The sequence below is a fragment of the Strix aluco genome, chromosome 28, assembly GCF_031877795.1.
Source record: "Strix aluco isolate bStrAlu1 chromosome 28, bStrAlu1.hap1, whole genome shotgun sequence".
NCBI lineage: Eukaryota > Metazoa > Chordata > Aves > Strigiformes > Strigidae > Strix > Strix aluco.
The window spans coordinates 1,818,998-1,840,004 of record NC_133958.1 but is presented as its reverse complement, the minus strand read 5'-3'; the positions used below and the strand labels follow the sequence as shown (position 1 = coordinate 1,840,004).

General features: G+C 43.8%; 1 protein-coding gene across 1 annotated transcript in view; it reads left to right on the top strand.

Moving 5' to 3' along the window:
• Nucleotides 1-21,007, top strand: part of ANTXR1 (ANTXR cell adhesion molecule 1) — a 111,652-nt gene that overhangs the window by 68,471 nt on the left and 22,174 nt on the right. The window contains exons 14-17 of the mRNA XM_074808201.1: nucleotides 2,461-2,502; nucleotides 10,530-10,625; nucleotides 11,111-11,278; nucleotides 18,691-18,771. Coding sequence (XP_074664302.1) covers nucleotides 2,461-2,502; nucleotides 10,530-10,625; nucleotides 11,111-11,278; nucleotides 18,691-18,771 — 387 coding nt within the window. The remainder of the gene's footprint in view (nucleotides 1-2,460; nucleotides 2,503-10,529; nucleotides 10,626-11,110; nucleotides 11,279-18,690; nucleotides 18,772-21,007) is intronic.

The following is a 21,007-nucleotide window of genomic DNA, read 5'->3' as shown; positions in this document are numbered from 1 at the left end:
GTTTATAGAAATCAGTTAGTTTGCGTGTATGTGTATGCGTATAGGAATGCAAATGTATGAAAAACACAGCCATCTCTTCATTTCCAAGTCTGTAATCTCAGGAGTTTCTAGCGATACTGGCCGAGAAGTTGTGATTGAATGCTTAGCTGGACCAAATACGTTGGATGGATTATCCTGACGTTTCATGCCAATGCAAATGAGAGAAACTCCACTGAAACCCATGATGTTCCACCAGACTACTGTTAGAGGAGGGAACAAGGCCACTTCCAGTAGGTATATTTTGGACCAGATATCTGAAGCTTCTCAGCGTCCCATGGGTTTGGATTAATGGGTTTGGTTCAAAAGCAGGTCTGTTGACAAGTGCCACCCCTCACACTGACCAAAACATATCTGAAAACGTGGCTAGAAAAGTCTCCTGTGTATTTTGGTGTGTTGTACATGCTGCGTCAGTATTTATTGTGTCAAGAGACATACAAGAGATTATGCTGCCTCTGTCTTAAACCAAGGAGCGGCACTTTGAGTAAACCATGCTGATCCCCATGATTTCCCTTTTGCAGAGCAGCACTCTGATGCAGACAACTTTTCATTCTCTTTTCATCATTTGCTTTCCACTGGGGAAAGAATTGGTATCCCCCAGAGCTGCAAGCACAAGCTAGACAGAGCGAGATGGATGCTGCACCAGTCGCTCACCAGCTCTGCTAGTCAGCCTGAGCTCCTCTGGGGCATCACCCCTCCTTTCTCCCTAATGTGGTCAGTGGCCACAGTTCTGCTGCGTCAGAACAAGCGACGTTGTGAGCAGGTGCATCTACCGTGCTCCTTGAATGTCGTTTCATGCTGCCACATGTCCTTCTGCACATATAAACAAAGATTCAGTGTTGATTCCTGAAGCACAAAGACTCTTTAACAGGGGTTCCCCGAGGGCACAGTAGGCCACCAAAAAAAAAAGCCCTGCTGCCCAGGAACAGGTAGTGGCAGAGCTCTACAACCATCCTTGCTCTGGGCTGAGATTCAAAGGACTGATCCAGCCCTGATCTCCGCCCTCGCCAGAGGCACATGCTCTTCATTAATGGCCACATTGCATGACTCGGGGTTTGTAGAGGAAAATAAAAACAGTGAGCTCATCAGAGAAGGAAAAACACGAGTGAGAGAAATTGTTGTAAATATTTATATCTTCAGGGCCTTTAATGTGATTGTCATTTTCCCTTTCTGCATTTAAACAGCCAAGCTGTTATTAAGACTGATTTTTTTTGAAGGGTAACTTTTAAGCCTACACATCCATACCCCATGCCTAGGGGGCCTCTACACCTAATATTCAGTCCTGAGAGGAGCTGAGGATACTCAGTGCTACTTCAACAGGTGCTCAGCACCCTGGCAGCATCTGACTCACGGCCTGGTGTGTAAAGAAAGAGCTGCCTCATCCAGATGGACTTAAAACCACTGGAGAAAATCCATCCCTGGGGCACTTGCATTTGCAGGCCTGGCTGGATTCAATCTGTTGCCTGCAATGGCTGTGCATTGGGGTGCGTCTTCTGTAAGGGAGAGATATTTGACGTGCCTGTATGCAACTGCTTTCTCTTTGGAAGGCTCTCTGTTGCTCTTGGAGTGGAGGGCAGTGATAATAGCCAACTGCCTGCCGAGCCCTAGATGCAAACTTTTTGCATGAAATAATAGCCTCACGCCCATATAAACTTAAATTGTTTCTATGGAGAATATCCTGGACCAGCCTAAAACCTCACCCTGCTCACTTTATTAGAAACCCTGGGAGAGCCTCAAATGTATATATTTTTATATTTTTGTTAAAGCTTATGAGAATGAGCTATATTAGTCTGATAATGTGAAAAGCATTTTTCATGAAAGCATGAGGTGGCACAGCCTTCTGGAATGAAGTATGGGCCTGGAGACAGAGACGGGGGGTTTATTACTGCTTTGCAATGTCTCCAGAGCATTTTACTTCACCTTGGTTTTGCTTTCAGTCTTTGCTCAGACTGTAAATTATTTGAGGCAGGATTTGTACACGTGTGCAGTGGCCAGTTGAAGGAGATGCTGATTTTAGCGTGGTTGTTCAGGTGAAACAGTGATTGCTATCTGTTGCTTAGAGCCAGCACTAACTATGGCTCCTGCTGGGATTAGGAGGCTGGAGAATCAAGGATACATGACTTTGAATTTGCTGTTACCTCACGCAGGGCAGGGGTCACCGAACTGAGCTGTTATTAGGAAATGTCTGTATGGCAGGACTCTGGGACGCCTCCTGTTTCCCCTCTTACCCTCAGTGACTGTGACACCAGTAGCACCCACAGCTGCCCTGTAGTCATTGTAACTTAGTTATTGTAACTAAGGTCAGAGCTGTTCACAGCACATACCCTATTGTTTTCTTGTTCGTGGGTTTTTTTAAGTGACATTTGAATTGTGCTAAAGAACAAAGTATGAATTTACGATTCTGTTTCTCTTTGATCCTTCTAGATCATCAAAGAGCCCCCTCCACCTCCTGCAGAAGACAGCGAGGTGAGTAACACCAACAACCCGATTTCCTCAATGTTTAGGACAAGATTTGGTTCAGTCTCCTTACAAAAGGTTGTGATTCTGCTGCATGGTAGAGTACGGACCATTTAAACCTTTGTGCTCAGCTCTGTAGCCTTAAAGTCAATAGTGATTTAGCTAAACTAGAAGCTTTTTAGCTGATATCTGCCATCATCTTCACTCTGCTCACTTTGCTTTTGACAGAGGTAGAGATGTGGTGTTTGTTTATTTAAGAGTGGCTGTAGATCTATGTATACGGTACGTCCACAGAGCAGGTGGGAAAGGGCAGATGCAAACACTTGGCCAAAACAGCACTACAGAGTTAGGCTGTGATTCACAAAAAGGACAACCCTTAAGTGTATGTTTAACTTTGAAGTTAATGGAACCTAAGCATATGCTTAACTGCCTTTCTGGAATGGCACGGTAATGATTTTGATGGTTTAGCATATATAACTGCTCTTGGCAGCTGAGCGGTAACTCACAATGCTGATCCCTTGGACTACAGTTGCTGTGAGTAAAGGCAGCCCGCAGTCTTTGCAACGTGTCTGAAGACAGTGGACCAGATTCTGAGCAGATGTAAAACCCCAGTAAAAATCCCCTTGACGTCAGAAGAGCTGCACTAGTCAGGGAATTTTTAATGGAGAGAAATGGTAAAGCAATGTTAAAACCTTCATCTTAATTCTGGTTACGCTTTTTAGACAAATCTAGCAACAAATGGTTTAAAGCTATGTCATCATTACTTAATTAGTAGCCTCTGCCCAGAAACATGCCCAGTTTTTCATCTGCCTCTGTCCTTCTGCTTTCAACACGCAATGAGTGTCTTCTCTGCTTTCCCTGTTTTGCACATGGGATTTCATTGAATAGTCCCTGGGCTGTGTTCAGGGTGTATTGATGTCAATGGGAGTTTTTCCATTGACTTCACTGGGGTTTGGATCAGTTCCTCTTAACTGTGCAAGTAAGAGAAGACTTAAATCTATGCTCAGAGTGATTTGGTTGCTTAGTTTGCCTTGCTTTTTGCATCTGGAGACAAATTCATTGCCTGATTCAGCTTGCAAGTGGAAAAGCTTGCTGAAATGATCCTCTCTGCTGTCCATAAAGTCTGGCCCAGTGAGCATGCTCTGTGCCAACGCAGACAGACACCCTTAAAGCTCAGTCCCCTGCAACACTACAGAGGTGGAATCCAACCTAGCTTATGCCTGCACTGAGGACAGAGAAATAGTTCAGGGCAGCTGGAGCCAAGGCCAGTACTAGAACCTCCATCTTGGTGGCACTCATCCCCTTCAAGACAGGCCTGAAGCAAAACTCCCAAACTGAACATTCCTGGACCCAAAGGAGATTTGCATTTGGATCCAGCACTCCCCAGGCCTCTATATGCAGCATCTGGCCTATTTTCCTACGTAGACATTTCTGTTTAGGCTGTTTGTAAATCCACTAGCTTTGTTAGCTCTGGATGAAAAGGAAAATATTAACCTAAAATTGCACACACTCTGTTCTGCATCACACATGCCTCCAAGCCAAGGGATTAAATTGCTGAAATTAATTAAAATACATCAGTCTGGAATGCTGGCTCACCGGCCAAGGACTAGAAGGGGAAATTACATCTCTGTACTAAGAGGGAAGGCGTGCTTCACGTCTAAGGAAGCCTTTTATCAAACCAGTAAGTGCTGCAAGAGCAGACCAGTTGCTGCAAAATAAACTAATTGCAGCAGACTAGTTATGTTTGCTTCAGGCTAAGTTTAGTTAAGCTGGTGTAAAGATATTTCTGGACACATTATATTTTCCCTCGGCCCTGATTCTGACAGAGGGGAACCATCTGTGCAGCTCTTTGGATGAAACAGTCCTCGGTTCACCTGTCTGTTTCACAGCTTTCCTTTAGCAATTTATTTGCCACTGGCTTTTTATTTTAAACTAACCTGGTCTTGGACTGTGGAGAACGTGGGGCAAATCCTCTTTGTATAGAAGCAGAATGTTGTTCTACTTGCTCTCAGGCTGGCTCCCCGTAGGTGACGGCTTTAAATGTCGACTTGTCCAGGCTTTGGTTGTACCCAGTGTAGGGCACTGCATAGTGCCTGAAAAATCGCATTAACTCATACCTGTAGTTTACCTGCTTCCCTGTTAATACAAGAGGAGATCTGTACCATCTTTTGGCGATTATTCTTACTGTTTTGGGACCCTGGAATGGGGGCTTTGGTTACAACAATGTGCCAGTGTTGTAGGGACTAGTCTGGCAGTAATTTCACACGTACTTTCCACCAGAGCATATGTCCTAAGCTCAAGACTCAGTTATCCTATAGCTATACAACTAGGAGCCAAAGATTTCTTAAAAAGGAAAATGTAGTTTATACTATTTTAGAAACTGTATAGCATCAGAGCAGTGCTTAAAAATTAGTAAGACTTGGAGCTGTGACTACACATTTTTTTCCCAGACAGAAGAGCTTCCTGCTAGTGGAAAAATAGCAGAAGCTTTGAAAAGATGCATTTCCTTGGTCCCATTTACTCTTATAGAGCCTGGTCCACAGAATGGGATTGGCAGTAGTATAATGCTTTCACAGAAGGTTGGATACTCCAGATTTTTTATTTTGCTTCAAAACAAATAGAAGATGGAGTTGATTTTCTACAATCTACTTTTTCTTATGTGTTGCAGATAGCTTTCTCCCTTGCAGAAAACCTAGCAACTGCTTGTCTCCAGCATGAAAGAGTGCTAATCCCTTAAACAGCAGCATTACAGTTACAGTAAGATTTTTTTCTTCTCCCAAAAATCTTGGCAAAAAAAAAGACAAGAGGAATTCTTGCATCAGCATATTTGGGAACTGAGGCCCATATGTCTTTGCACTGCAAGGAGAATGCATTATACTGTAACAATGAAGGGAAAGTAGCATTGCTGTCAAACCCGCCAAAGGTTTTATTGAACTCTACTTTAAAGGCCTTTGGAGACATATTGGAGACACGCTCACTGTTGGTGAAGGAAATCATTATTGGCTAGAAACTTCCAATTAATTCATTCAGAAATTGCAAATGTCATCAACTTACCGCTGTGCTCCTCAGACAACACAGGATACTGGAGGAGGTTAAGTCCAGATGAAGGACAGATGGTTTTACTTACAGCCAGGAAAGATTGAGTTAATGCCAATCGGAAGAGGTGAATGCCTCGAGGAGCCAGTGAGCACCTTTCTGGCCTGTGATTAGTCATTGATGGTGGATCAAAACCACATTCTTCTACCTCCAGTGAATAGGAGGGCTTTTTCTAACCTTGTTGGAGGAAGACACAGCTGCTTTTATTCATGTGTCCCATCACCTTCAGGCTGGGCTTATTGGAACAACTCTTACTCGGCTCAGACCAGAAGTTTACCACGAGGCTGAAGCTGGTTCTCACTGTAGCAACCCATCTTCTACATCAAAAAACCCCAACCTGCAGGACAATTTCCTGTTCACTACCTGACCTATGCCAGAGGTCTGCTGCTAGTCAGTCCCACAGAAGGGCAGACTGTGACCTGCAGTCAGAGGGTACATAAACTAGAGCCCTCCAGAGTGTCACCAAGAGGCACACTCTACTCTGTCCTCCTTGCTTCCTTGCCCTGCAAATGGAGATCAGGCAATGTTAAAATACACTGCTGGATCTTCATTTTCTGTCAGGGCAGCACTTTCTACTACAGAAGGCATTCAGGGACACAGAGTTCCCTCAGGTCTGGCAAAACCAGGCAGGAGATCTACCAGATGACCAGAGCGTGCCCTTTCCTCAACACTCAGACCTGTTTTTTCCACGCTGCTCTGTCACCCAAGCTCCACAGTCACCCCTAGCGTGGCACCAGAGCCAAGCCACCAACCAGCCTATAATTGGATAATTCTTATGTCTGTTGTCATCTTACCCACATACACCAAAGCGAACACATACAAGAAAGTCCTGGAGAGAAAGGACCATTCAGCAGCACAGTCATGAGATGCTGAAGGTAATTATCACTGTCATGGGAGGTCAGCATGAAAAGGAGGAAATTAACTTGCTGCATGGCAGCTATTGTTAAGCCAGTGGATGAAACCACCTGTTCAGCTTGAACCACTTTGATCTTTGTGAACTAATCTCTTTCTCCCACAACTGAACATTCATGAGGCCAAAGAATGGCTAAAAGGGATTCATCTGCTTGGGGAGCTGCTTGCACCCTCACATAGTGGTGTTTATTAATCTTTTCCAAATTGTTTTCCTCTCTCTTCCTGAAAAGCCTTGCTGGGGAGATAGCAAAATAAGCTCCAGAGAAAATATCTGATAGGAATTTTTTGGAGACACCAAGGCAGGAAATGTATTCTGTTATTCCTGAAATAAAGCCAGGTCACAGTGGTATGCCAGCTCTTCTCCTTTCCCTTTACTCCCCATTTACAGTCAGTTGCAGAAATACGGGAGGAAGATAAAACAAACCTTTTGAGAGACAGGCATTTAAAAAAAAAATTATTTGGGATGTTTATTGGCAACAGATGAGTTGTAGGTATTACCCCATGAAGGTGTGGAGTTTAATAGCCAAATTTCATGTGAAATACCTAGACAGGCCCAGCACAGCAAACTCAGCGTAGAGGCTGTGAAAGCTGGGTTTAATCCCATCGCAGCTGCAATGGGAGCACCAGTGTTAATTCCCTTGACCTTATAAGACCTTATTTCATCTTCCTGTAGCTCAGCATCTGAGCTATAGAGTGGGAATAACTCAACATCCTTCTCTATCTTCATCGTAACGGGGGTTTTCTCTTAGCTGTGCGCATGCAGTGCTTTGCACTTGCAGGATATAACTTCAGGCAGGATCCTTAAAAATCTGTGCCATAGATAAACTAGGAGATTCTGTGATCAGTAAGACCAACAAAAGCTGGTTTTCTAAGCATTTGTGTCTCAAGGATAAGCTTATATGTGGATTTTTTGGTGCCTCATGAGAGTTGAGGTCTTTCTTCAGCCTGCTCCTTAGTAGAGCACCAGTAGAACATCTTGTCTTAGATGCTGTTGTGACCTGTGAGTGCTTTCTGACAACAATTTGCAGGCTTGGGCCAGTGACAGGCAAAGATATGAGAAAAACCAAAGCGATGAGTTTATGCAGTTGCGATTTAGATGCCTGGCAGAGTATAATGTAACAAGCAAAACCTTCCACAGCAGGGAGGAATTGTTTGAGAACCGAGCAAGGTGTCCTCAAAGTGTAACAATGCCTCTGCATCTGAGAGGTGGCCGTGCAATTTGGAAATGAGTCTGACATTGGGAGAAAAATGAGCCAGTACAGAGCCAGAAGCCTTGAGGACAGCGTATTCACTTCCATATATCCTCATCTGTAAAATTAGATGATAACACCTCTTACTCAAAGTCTTGTCATGTCTTACAGCACTTTTTGTAGGCAGAGCTCTCTATAAATGCTAAATTCTGACAAGGCTCAGGCATTGCAGAGACAACTGTGAAAACAATTATAAGGGTGGGGAGAGGGGTAAGTTGTCCAAACTTTTTTAATATCTGGCCAAATTTAGTTTGAATTCTTACCCTGAGTGGTTCAGATGTCCCTAGTGGAGCCTGAATTATCCTTGTGTTACCCACAGATGAGGTTCCCTCAGGTCAGGGTCAAAGTATACAGAGCCCGGCATGGACTCTGAGATAAACACAGATCTTTGTTTTCTGAAATCCAGCAGTTATGAATCTGGATCTCTGAATGTGAAATGTAGCTCTGCCTTGCTGCTTCTTATTTTTTAAAAGAAACACTAGCTCCATCTAAAGCAGATTTTGGAGGTGGAAAGATGCCAAGTTCTGTACAGTCAATTTCCAGCATCCTTAAATGCACTTGAATTTTCCGGGGCTGTTTTTTGTACTCCTGCTGGGTCAGAGCTGAAGTTCCTCATGCAGTTCTTCTTCAGGCAAAAAGCCGATTGTAACTAAGTGTAGAAAAATATGGGCAAAACTGAGCCAGGATGTGAGAATTCAGCCCTGTCTTATTGGCTCAGATCCTGCGAGTGGGGCAGTGAGCTAGGATGGTGGACGTGGGGGTTGTGTGCCTCTTCCTGCTCATTTTCCTGCTGTCTCCCTACCCTGACCCCCAAGTTTCCAGTTGCTTTCCTTTAGCTACTCACGTGTGTAGTGAGCATATTTGCCAAGTATGTAGGACATTACTGGTGGGTCGGGTTTTTTTTTGCATGTATTGCAAAATCTCCCATGCCCTTCAAAACATGTAAACAGACTCATCCTGAGGAAAGCTTGTGACTCTTTTGTTTTTCAAGTGTCCACTGTTGTCATTTTGTGCGTGTGCTGTTTCTGTTGTTATTCTGGCAGAAACGCTCCTATCTTAGATTGAAGTGACTTGCAGGGCTTTTAAGGGCTTGTGGGGAAGATTTCCTAAACCTTGGTATTTCCTGTTGTGAGAAGTCCAGTCTGTGCTAAACTGAAGAGAGAGAAAGAGAATTGCTGAAGGAAAATATTTAGATGGCTTTGATTCCAATTTTTTAAAAAAGTCCTCATGGAAAACTTCATGCAGAGATATTAAGTTCTTAGGTTGCAGCGAAGAGCCTCAGCAGCTCTAACCAGAGCGAGAGAAAGAGGTCAGCTATGAAGGAGAGGAACCTTGTATTTATGACTCAATTGTTCACTCTTCCTTTAGATCAAGACAAATTTTGCAGTCAAATTTATGTGTATTTTGAAAAACAGAAATGCTTTTGTTTGACATGAAAAGCATAGTTTGTCTTGGATTTTTTCCCCCAGTTTTTCAGTTTTCCTACTGGGGAGTTCAATTTCAAAGTATTTTTGGCTTTTCCAGTTTTGGAAAGCTCCTAAGTTTTGGCGTTTTGCCAAATCCCTGTGAAAAATTAAAGAAAGAAAAAAAAAGAGAGGGACCATTTTTCATTTCTCTCCACATTTTTCACAGGAAATACTTCACGTTTTTGATGAACTCTGCTTTTCTGCTTTGCCAGTTCACAGCCTGAACTGTAGAAATTAAAGGGAAAGGCACTCTATAGGTCAGAGCATATGTGGAGTTGTCATATAGTGCAACAAAGGACATAGAATATATAGAATACACTCGCTAGAACTTTAGCTAGACTAATTTTAAATACACTTAAGGAGATTTTCTTGATTTGTAATTTGGCTGTATCTGAATGTCATCATGAAGGCCAGGGTCCTGAATACGTTTCACTTTATGTGTGGTGATGTAGCATAGGCTTCTGCCTGCAGTATGTAAGGGTAGAACACATTCTAATTTGTACAGAATTAGTCTCATTTTTCACACAGGGCCCGACTTTCTGCTGGCATAAGCCTATGAAAATCGCTGAAGCCACATGGACCTCCATGGGCAGCCTCCTTAGCAGAGGCAGAAGTTCATTATAAGAGCTAATTCCATTTTGGTAATTTTTCCATTAGACTTTCCCATCCTATTCCACTTGGCCAGCTCATCTCAAAAAACCCTCATCTCCGTGCTGAGCATTCACTCTGGGGTTGTTTCCAAATGTACTCCTTCACTCGGGAGCAAATTTGATTTGCTTGCTTGCTTCCTTTTCCCCCCATTCTGTCAAATCTGAACTTCAATACGATGATTTATCTGGGCCCTGGAGGGTTCCTCCAGCACGGGGAGCTGTGAGTCAGGGAACACTCCTCGGAGCAGCGGCTATTCTCTCCTTAATCACAGGCACAAGCGAAGGGATGACAAAGAGGTAAGGCCCTGCTACCGTCACTCGTGGTGAGCACATCAAGGAGACTTGCAGCCAAAAGACCCCAGCTCTTGAGCTATGCTGAGTGCTGGTTTGGTGGCTGCTTCAATGATTTTGCAACTTGGAAACAATTTACTTCCCTGAATTTAAAGAGCTGGACTGTACCTTTCAAGTGGTGGTGGTGTTTATAACATGAAACATTTTCTCTTCATGAGTGTACATCCTCTGGAAAATAACCAGTGAGAGACCAGAACTTTGACTGCACTGGCTCTAGCAGGCTCAAAGGACCACATAGCCTGTGGCTGTTTATTCCTCTCCATCTCTAGTCATGCTTCCTCACAGTGCAACCCCTTCCTTCTATTCTGTAGGAGGAAGATGATGACGGCCTTCCAAAGAAGAAATGGCCAACAGTAGATGCCTCTTATTATGGTGGACGAGGAGTTGGTGGCATCAAACGAATGGAGGTAATTAAATGCCAGTTCATGCATCAGAAGACCTTGCTTGCGAACTGAGCTGTGATATCCCCCTGCAATTTACCCAGAAACAAACTCAGGGGATAGGCACAAACTTATTTTAGCTTTTTTTGTGGTTTTGAGCCCAGATCATTTTTTTATATAGGAGTATCTGAGAGCCAAACATAGATTGCTGAAGTTTGGGACCATCTTTGTAAGATCCTGGGATCCAGGGGCAGTGTTGCCATACAAATTACAAGAAATATTTTTAGTTTTTCTGAAAACCTTCCCCACCCTTATATTTCTCATAAATCACAAAGAAGTAGTTCAAAGTTTGGGCTCTAGTCTAGAAACACGCTTCACAGCCTGTGCCAATATCACTCTTCACCTTGGGTTTGGATGCTGGGAAAATACAGACAAGGGTCTGGTTATTACAGCAGGGATGTAACTCTCGGCAGCAGCTACTCTTGTAATATGCCCTGACGCCATCTTTTCAGGTGCGCTGGGGAGAAAAGGGCTCCACAGAAGAAGGTGCTAAGTTAGAGAAAGCCAAGAATGCCAGGGTCAAGATGCCAGAACAGGAATACGAGTTCCCCGAACCCAGGAACCTCGCGAACAACATGCGCAGGCCTTCCTCTCCTCGGAAGTGGTACTCTCCAATCAAGGTAAGTCTGGCCCAGCGTTGTAATGCAGAGGATGTTTCCAGGAGATCTGTATTAAGTGTTTTCACATCCAAGGCTAAGGTGTAGAGCATCACAAGCCTGTGATCTCAAGATGCTGCTAGAGTAGCTGTGCAGGAGGGAGTTCCCCTGAACACATGCGAAGGGAGGTGCTGTAGAAAGGAGTCACATGGGACAATGGGAATTTCCCACCAGGTTGATCAGGTTTTGGGGCTGCATTGCATTCTTAGACCAGAGCAGGATCCTGATCTCTTCTGCTGGCATAGCTAGCTTCTGTAAAGTGCTTGCAGACTTGACTGCACTTCCAAGGGCAGGAACTTTAGTCCACACTGCCTATTCCCTGAGATGTAGGGAATAAATAGCATCCTCTTTCCTTAGAAAGAGGGGAGAAAATAGGAAGAAAATTGCTGCTAAATGTCATCAGGGAGGGTTGTCCTCAGCAGGTCAAGGATTGCAGTGCGGCAGATGGATGTCTGCCAGCAGGCGTGGGTCACAGGGCGAGGCTTGCTGCAGGGCAGCGTGCTCGCCTCACAAGGACAGAATGCCCTGCAAGAAGTGTTTGGCTGAATTAGAGTGCCTCAGATGTGGAAGGTCAAGTTCACACTGATACTGGGTCACATGCAATGCAAAGCTGCACAACGGTCACCCGCAGGAACTGGGAAGACTCTCCTTCTCTGCCATCTGTCTCAAGGGCAGGCAGCTGTTCTTCAGTTTGTCTTCACCCATACAAACGGTTGGCAGCATACAGAACGGAAACGAGCAAGCAACCGAGTACTGCACTGAAGCAAAACTCTTCCTTGCACATGTGAATGCTTCTTCTGGGTTAAGAGAAACAAACCACACAAAACAGATATTAGCTGCATCTTCCAGGGCATGGTATGAGGGCAATGTCAGAAAGCTAATCTTTTGCATTCAGGACAAATTAAGCTCTCCTCAGGAAAAGAGAACATCTTACCTACTGTATAACTACTCGAATGAAAACAAAAAAACAATAATCCCACACTCCTATTTGTCAGGTTTAACTCTTTTGGGAAATGTTAATACCCTCCTCATCTCTTTTCAGTCTGGGCTATTTGTAGCAGCTCTGTAGTTATCAGAAAAGACTGAAAATGCCCAATTGATATCCAAGTGCAAACCTGGCACCACTGGAGCTTGGGTCTCAGTTTGAAGAGTGGAGATGCTGCTTAGGGTCCTAGAAACCCTCTACAGGCAATTTATCTGCAAGTAGACTGCAAAGAGGGTGTGTGTAACACATGTAGCAAACCTTTTGGTGTATAGACCTCACCTTGAACTTTATGCTGGGGAATGAGGAAGTGCCTCACTGCTAGAAAACAGAGGGTTTATTCTCCTGGTTTTTTCCTCCCCAGTAGCAGTCAATCTAGTCAGACATACTCTATTAGCCAAGTTATTGCAATGCAGATATACTACACTGCAGTACCTCCAGGTTTCCCTGCATTGTATCTGCTTACTGAGCAGCTCCAAGCAGTGCCCTCAGGAATTTGGGCAGGTCACGTGTTTTGGCTTTCCTCAGTCAGTGATCTCGCAGCTGGTTCAAATCCAGTGATGGGAATGGCAAGGATGCACAAGGGACTAAGAGTGGTTTCCGGAGGATACGGAAATGTGAGCCTCTTTGAAAATTTGGTCCAGTGCCTTCTCTCTTTTCCCCCTTAAAGATTATCATCTAATAAACATAGCCTACCAACAAGTCATTTGCAAGTGCGTTATAATGACTTCAACATGTGTTCGTGAAGGTTATTCATTCCCACAGTGGGACAGGTTAGAGAGTCAACTGTTTTCAGTTCAGAGTGGAGAATGCAGTAAGCACCATCCCATAGAGCTGCTCCTTTGTTCCTGAATGCATTGCATTGTCATTTTGCATCAGCGCAAAGCATTTGTAAAACACACTTGTCCCATCTGCGAGATTTTTCACTCCTACTGTGTGCTCGTGGAAATGACCTCATCTAGCTGAGAGACACAGCTCAGTTGCTTTTTGCATGCTGCAGTCAGAAGGGTTCACAGCACACAAAGCTATACTCTAACCACCGAGGAGCTGACAGAAACACTGATTTTAGCACAAAGAGCCTTGAATACATGCTCAGGCAGCTGGAATCCATGTGGGTACAGCTACCTGAGATCATTAGTTGAGAGCTGGGTCCCTTCCCATAGAAGATACTGCTGAGTTTCTCCCCTCTTCCTTCACCAGTTCATGCTGTTGGATTACAGCCTCAGGAGACTTTCAGTTAATTTTCAGAGTTTATTCTGCATGGTAGGAAATCAGTTCTGAACAGAGGAGTCAAGTTTGTTGCAGATCTGTTCCCAGCTGGAAATTCTCCAAAGTTCAAGAGAGGCTTGGAGAAAAGATTCAATGTATGTAGGGTTGAAGTTCAGTTCTGACTCTGACTAGGAACAGATTTTGCTTTGTAACAGCAAGAATTCAGTTATAAGGGGGCCTATAAATATTAGGAGTATCTCATGGGTGATATATATTCTTAATTCCTTTAGAAATATCTCTCTTACCTACCATTCAAATTATATACAGTATAAGGACAGTTCCAATCCAAGACCCCATACGCAGATACTCCCATAACCTTGGGGTGTTCCACATCTGGATGGTATTTAGCAGCCCGAGTCTGTCTGTGGACAAGAATTTACCTAATTATTAATTGCCACCACACCCCTGATTGAACTGCACCCAAAAAGACAGTGTATGCAGACAGGATAACTGTATCCAACCCTTTCCCCACATGCAATCATGAGTGCTCATCAAAACCAGAGGGGATCATTTCTATGAAGCAGGGGCCTGCTATTACTCTCCCTGTGCAGTAAGGAATTAGCAAAATTGGTGAAATTCATCAGCACTCTTGGCAGGAGCTCATGTCCTGAAGATGTGAGCGTATGAAGATGAATTTGCATTGTGTTACGCAGGGAAGCTATCACAGAGCCGTAACAGGCAGAGGGAGGCGAGGAGGGATAGCCTATTAGGTCATTTGGGCTGTACTCTCAGCCAGAGCAGGACTGCTAACTTGAATCTATCCTTCACTGCTTTTTCCAGTCTGGTTTTTAAAATAACATAGAGGCTTCCACCACTTCTCAGAGGGGAATATTTCACAGACTACCAGACCTCACCCATAGGAAATGTCTCCTGATACTCAGCTTAAATTTTCCCTCATCCCCATGCTCCAAGTGCACTCGGCTCTTTTGGTTAAAGCAGATGTTAAATTTCCACTCCCACCCCACTGGACTGGTTGAAACACCTCTTCAGAAGGTAGATAAATATGCATGTAACAAGCTATTTTAAAAAAATCATTGGTAAAGAAGGAGGGCAAGGCATTAAATCTCAGGAATGGTAAATCAAGGTAGGTTGAATCTGACGAAGAGCCAGGAAATTCACATTTTAGGGCCAGTCATCTTGCTGGCCAGCAGGCCACCTTTTCTCCATGCAACACAAGTGCCAGCTTTTACTTAGAGTGTTCTGCCTTTTGCCAGTTTATGTGATGGAGTTTTTCTTCCCTCTCCTTCTTACTCTTCCCAGAGTAATGTCTATAAGGTAGGTAGACAGCTTAGAGCAGATAGATTGCTTTTTAAAATGCTCCAGAGATTTATTTCCTACCAAATGTGGCTACTGACACTTAACAGATTGTGGTTATTATTATTGTTGTTATTCTTATTTGCTGCTGTTACTTCTTAGCACGCTGTCAACTGGATTATCCCACTTTTAAAATGTCATTTCAACAGTTTGAAAAGTCAGTGCAAACAATCCAAGGAGAAAGACAAGTCTGAAAACTTCTTAAGAAACTTGCCAGATCCTCAGTTCACCTGACAGGGAGGGGCAGCACAAAACATAGATGCCAGTGAAGGATCACAAAGGACCATGCCTTTAGTTTTAATTCGGTTCAGGACATGCTTCCTGCTACAGCCAGCCACACAGCTCTGTATGCTTTGGTTTGGTTAGCAGCTTTCCTCCTACCTCTATTTCTACCTCTGCTTTTGTCTACCTGTCTACCTACCTATCTCCCCTTTCTTCCTCCTCGTCAGAGCATTTATAGTACTTGTTTGACTTCAAAAGGACCACTATCAGTCTCTAAAAAACAATGCCGAGAGGACCACAAGAGAAGGCTAAACTCTGTCACCCACAAAAACTCACATGCAGGACCTGCCTCAAGGCTGAGGTTGAAGCAACAACTGGTGCTCTCTAAACGAAGCCTCAGGTGAATCCTAAGTGGAGGCTACTTAAGCATTTACTAAGCCACGTGTCCCTGGCACATCTTCTAGTCTTTGTCCCTCCTGTCTCTATTTACAAAGCTGACATGGCACAGCTTCCTGGCTAGAAGAGGCCTGAGGGCAGCTTGGATTTATAAGCAGCTTACAAAACTGCCTCTCACTGACACCACCAGGTACCAGGTCTCCAGAGCACTGGAGGTATCAAGTCATTCACTAGACCAGGGTCAAAACAGAGCTGAATTCATTAATTCAGGTGGAGAATGCATTCCTGTTAAATCAATGGCTAAAACTATGCCCTCCTTCGTTTGTCATCTGCCCTGATTGTTTCTTCTTTCCAGACTTCATATCTAGTAGGACTCAAAGCTTTAGCTGCCTCCAGACCTTTTTTTTTTTTCCCTCCAAGCAACCCTGTGCTTCAGTTGCAAAGGAGTTCCCAAACACAGACACAGCCCATCCACTAGAAAGCACGGAAGTGTTTATATTTCCAAGTGAATGCATTGCTGTTTTCATTTCTTCAACCAGCATCATCCTTTCCATGATCCACTCTCCCTCTTTTCCACCCAGATGTCTTGGGCAGACCCTGAAGCTCCATTCAGACTCCCGAAGACAGAGCTCTTGGCTTTTCCCAAGAAATCTTGGTAGGCTCTTGGAAATTAGGACTGCAGAGTAAAAACGACTTTTTTGTTCCATGGAAAGTTATAATTTTCTCTCTGGTTTCCTAAAGGAGAAATGGAAGGAAAAGATAGTTATTTCTTAAGTTGTCAGAGGGGACAGGAGATCAAGAGCTTCAACCAGCTCTGATGTAGGGGGAAAGATGGACTGGGGTAGACAGGGATGGCTTCTCTCCGGTCTAAGAGGTTGTGCTGTCCAAATGCAGAAGGGTCTGACAGAGGAGTTTCTTGCTTCTTCCTTTGAGAATAACAGACTTTCCTGGCTCTCACCTTAGGAAGTCTTTTCCCCAGTATCCTGCGGAAACAAGACCTATGCAGTCATTCTGTGTGTCTGTCTGTCTCCACCCATGTGTCCCTCCAATTCCTAAATAAGCTTTGAATCATTGGCTCAACACACTGGTTGAGGAATATCTCTCTCAGAGAGGATTACAGTCCTAATGGTTTCTTGAAAAGGGAAGAGAAAGACTCTATGTCCCCATGAAAGGAAGAGTGTGCACTGAGGCTTTAATTAGATACCAGAGAACCAGTGTCACAGAAGGACTTTATAAATATCCTGGCTGTCAGGAAGGTCAGCCCCCCAGACCCCGAAGTTCACAATCGGCCATGGGACCCAGACTTTCAGGAAAGCGAGCTTCCTTACTGCTAATGACACTACTTGCTCTTTCCCCATCACCACTGCAATCAGCTTACATATCCATTTGCTTATTTTTGTCCCATGATGGTTACATGAGGCAAATCTGCTATCACAAAATTTTTGTCATCTTTATTTTCAGGAAATGGGTAGCGATCATACATGAGTTTCTGAGTCCAGTCAGGGGTAGGTAGGTCTTTGGGTTTGATCCTCTTGACCCCAGGAAATAGTTTTGTACCAAGGGACAACTTTGTACATTCTCAGAGTAGCTGTCTCTGTCTCTGCAGATACAATGTTTACTGACTATTACTGGTACGGGTTTCACTCGTGGTGCCTGCTCTAATATCGTAGCATTTGTAGCATTCAGAACAATGCTAATGGAAAGCTTAATAAATACTGTCTGTTGTTAACCCTCTCGAGAGATTTCTACAAATTTCCGGGTATCGTGCACTTAACAGACCAAGGGTCAAATGAAGTTAATGTGTAGAGACTTTTAGGGATATGGTGGAGTTGGGAACTGTCAGTGTTAGGTCAACGGTTGGACTAGATGATCTTCAAGGTCTTTTCCAACCCAGATGATTCTGTAATAAATGAATCTTTGGCTTGTAATATGTCTGTAGCCTTCCACTGAGCCAGCCAACATGCTGCACTTGTGTAAACCCTTCTGCAGATCTCCCAGAAGCTGAACCCATTTTGAAAGTGAAACCCTGACCTATTAGAATGGCGATATAGCTGGGAACCCTTCAGCAGCAGATGTATGTTTCAGAGCAGATGATTTGATGGGTATTTCTACATTGCAGAGCCCTGTGCTGCTCCTTTTGGCCTCGTTCAGCTCATTTGGAAAATAACCGCAGGCTTAGTATTTTATGTCACTGCCGAATTTCAGTCAGGAATGAACGCTTTGTCTGCATTGCAGGAATGGCAGGGAGGGTCCGACCCCCCATCTCAGCCAAACTTTCTGTCCACAAGAGATTTCAACACGTTGGGTTTTCAGCAAAACTCGTCTGGGTCTGTGCGTGTGCACAGGTGTGCGCTGGGGTCCGGGCTGTTGGGTATGAGACCACCCAGTGAGGTGAAGAGCTTCTCAAAACCAGCACAGTGTGTGGAGGGTGGCAGCTGCCCTGCAGCTGCTGCTGAGCTCATAGGAATGGAGGACTTTGAAAGATGTGTGTTATTGCCTGGAAAGATGTAAATATTAACTGACAAATGGGGTGGGACTGGGGAGTTACATGAGACCTGGTGACCCGATGCTCTCTTGCTAGCATGTAGCTGACATGAAAGATTAAGTGGGTCTTTACACAGCACATAGCTGTGACTCCGTGTCTTGGCTGCGTGGAGAAACAGTTTTACAGTCAGTTCTCCCCAGCAGATTGTTCTGAGATATAAATCAAAATTATATCTAATATGTCACAGTGGTCACCTGGAGCTAGAGACAAGCCACCCAGCCAGCCAGAGGAGGAGGTGGAATGGTTAGGAAATGTGTTGTATAAAATAGCTTTCTGCATTGATTTAATTGCTAGCAACAATGCCAGGAGCTGAGTAGGTATTGGACTCTTTCACAGCCCGGGAGGTATCCAAGTCACCTATTACCTTTGGAGATTTTCAGAAGAATACGTAAAGGCTAGACCCGTGGATACTCCTGACTGTCAGACATATCTGCTTACTGCTCATTTGAAAGCCTCTTCCTTTGCACTTGCAGCGAGTTTGGAGTGAGTTTCTGTAAGAGAAAACATTGCTCTCCAGCAACTTGTACAAGCACAGCAAATGGTTAAGTAAAAAATGTGTAGGTCTAAGCAGCGATGTCCCTGCACTGCACTTTGCACAGCGCACTTGTTCTTGCACAGAAGATAACACTGTGTTTCTTTTGATTGCAGGGGAAATTGGATGCTCTCTGGGTCTTGCTACGGAAAGGTTATGACCGCGTGTCTGTGATGCGCCCACAGCCAGGAGACAAGGTACCGTGCCTCAAAACATTTTTTTACAGCTAGGGAAAAATAAAATACCTCTAAAGTTTCTGACTGCCTTTACATGTGGGGCTAAAGGCAGATACTCATGACAGCTTGGAAACAAAAATTCAGTCACATCTGTCAGCTTTGTTCGCAACCACAGTTCATGCACTTTGATACAGTTTCAAGCATGAAAACTGTGGAGGTGCACTGACAGAAATACCCATCAAAGAGCCCAGTACTGTCTTGCTCTTAGATAGTATAGCTGCTTTCAATTAATTGCATAAGTAATTTTAATGAACAGTAAGGAATATTTCTGCGTATTTTCATTTATTAAAATCTAAATTCTGAAATAAAACTCTGAACGTACATAATTTTTTTTTTCTACATAAATTTAGACTTCATGGGCACTTTTACAAAGCAAGGTTTGCAGAATGAGGTTCAGACTGTTGTGTGAGAGGGAGGAAGTATTCCCATATATTTCTAGTAAAAACTGGGTTCATGGAAATTTCTATACGTTAATGTGTAGAAACAGAAGCCACCGAATAGGATGGACCCACGTCATTTCACAGGAATGATACTGTCTATGACAGCAGGGTAGGATAGAGCTGCCTCTCCAAGGTAATCTTCTTTTCAGTGGAATTAAATGTCTGGGTGCCTAAATGATTTCAGAACAGTTATCCCAAACTGTCTCTAGAGGTACCTGGCTGAGCACTGAAGTGCCCAACACACACCCGTGTGTTGTGCTCAGCTGCAGCAGACAGGCAGGGACACGCAGCTGGCAGGGGAGGGTGAGAGCTGCACCCGAGCTTTGCAAATTTAGTCTGTGTCTAAGGTACACAGCATGCGTGAATTGAAATCCCTGTGGTAGCCATAAGACATCCCCTGACTCCTTGCAATTTAGATGGTTACACCCAGTTGCCCAGGGCTGTTCCAAATCCAGTTTTTAATATCTCCAAGGGTGGAGATTCAACATCTCTCTGAGCCCCTGTCCACATTCACCTTATGGTGAAAAATGTCACTTACATTAATGTCTTATGGAATCAGTTTACACTCCGCTGACATAAATGAACAAAGGAGCTTGGAGCTGCCTCAGGAATATTTTTGGCCCAAAGCATAAGTAACTGTGTAGCATTGTAAAGGCTTCAAGAAACTCAACTGCACATGAAACAACAAAGTAATTTTTTGGTGGAGAATCATAGTTCTGTAACATTTGGCTCCCTGTAAGGTTTTCCATTGAATGCTGGACCAATGAACTCTTGTGAATAAAGAGATTTAATATTTTTTTCCTTCAGGGGGAAGATTTGCTAAAATGTCTTCACTGAGTGTGATACTGATTTCTGGGAGAAAAGCTCATAACATACGGATTGCTAATGCCTGGCAATTTTCCCACAGAAATCAGGGTTTGAAGAATGCCCATTCTATGAATAATTTTCTTGACTTGACAAGCTAAGATGAAAGATGCCACTTCCATTTATGCTAGGGAAAATCCAGAGCAGTTTAGCTGAAGCTGATATAGTGAGCAGCAATTTATTTTAGTGCAACTGTCAGCAGGTTCCATCCCTTTTTGGTGATGTATCTCTTAGACATGCAGTTGTGTCCTGTCAGCATAAGCAATAGCAGAATTAGCCCATATAGGTGTTATATGATCCAGCCTTGAAGTAAATTAAACTCTTTATGATTCTGGTGTGCTATAAAGGATCTCTGACTAGGGTGCAGGTATAATTTAGTGTGGAAGAGAAGCTGGCTGAAAATGCACGCAGACTTATAGCTGCTAAAATACCTATTTCTTTCCAGCTGACTCCTGGAAGACTTCCAAATGTTTGAGCACTTTTCTGTGTAGATATGAAGTTCTTCTTAGACTTTCTGTGAGGGTAGACTGTTCTTAGAACATTTGTTTTCCTCTTTGTAAACAAAACTATGAGCCTGAGTGTTTGTCTTCTTTGAATAACCACGTGTGGCCCTCTTGATGTTTTTAATCACTTTCAGACTTAAGTGAGCAGTTTATGTTTATCCCTTTACAGTAGTGACATAACTACCAGGTGATGTCACTCCCAACAGTGCAGGCAAAACCAATATGAGAACTCACTGTAAAACACTAAAACGACATTCATTAGTTTACACAGCTGAAATGGCAGAATTAGACAGGGTTTTCCCCTCCCCTCTTCAGCAAAAATGTGGAGGTTGTCTCCCTACTTTGGATTTAAAGTAGAGAGAAGAATCTAGCTTTCAAGTGCTGTGTTCA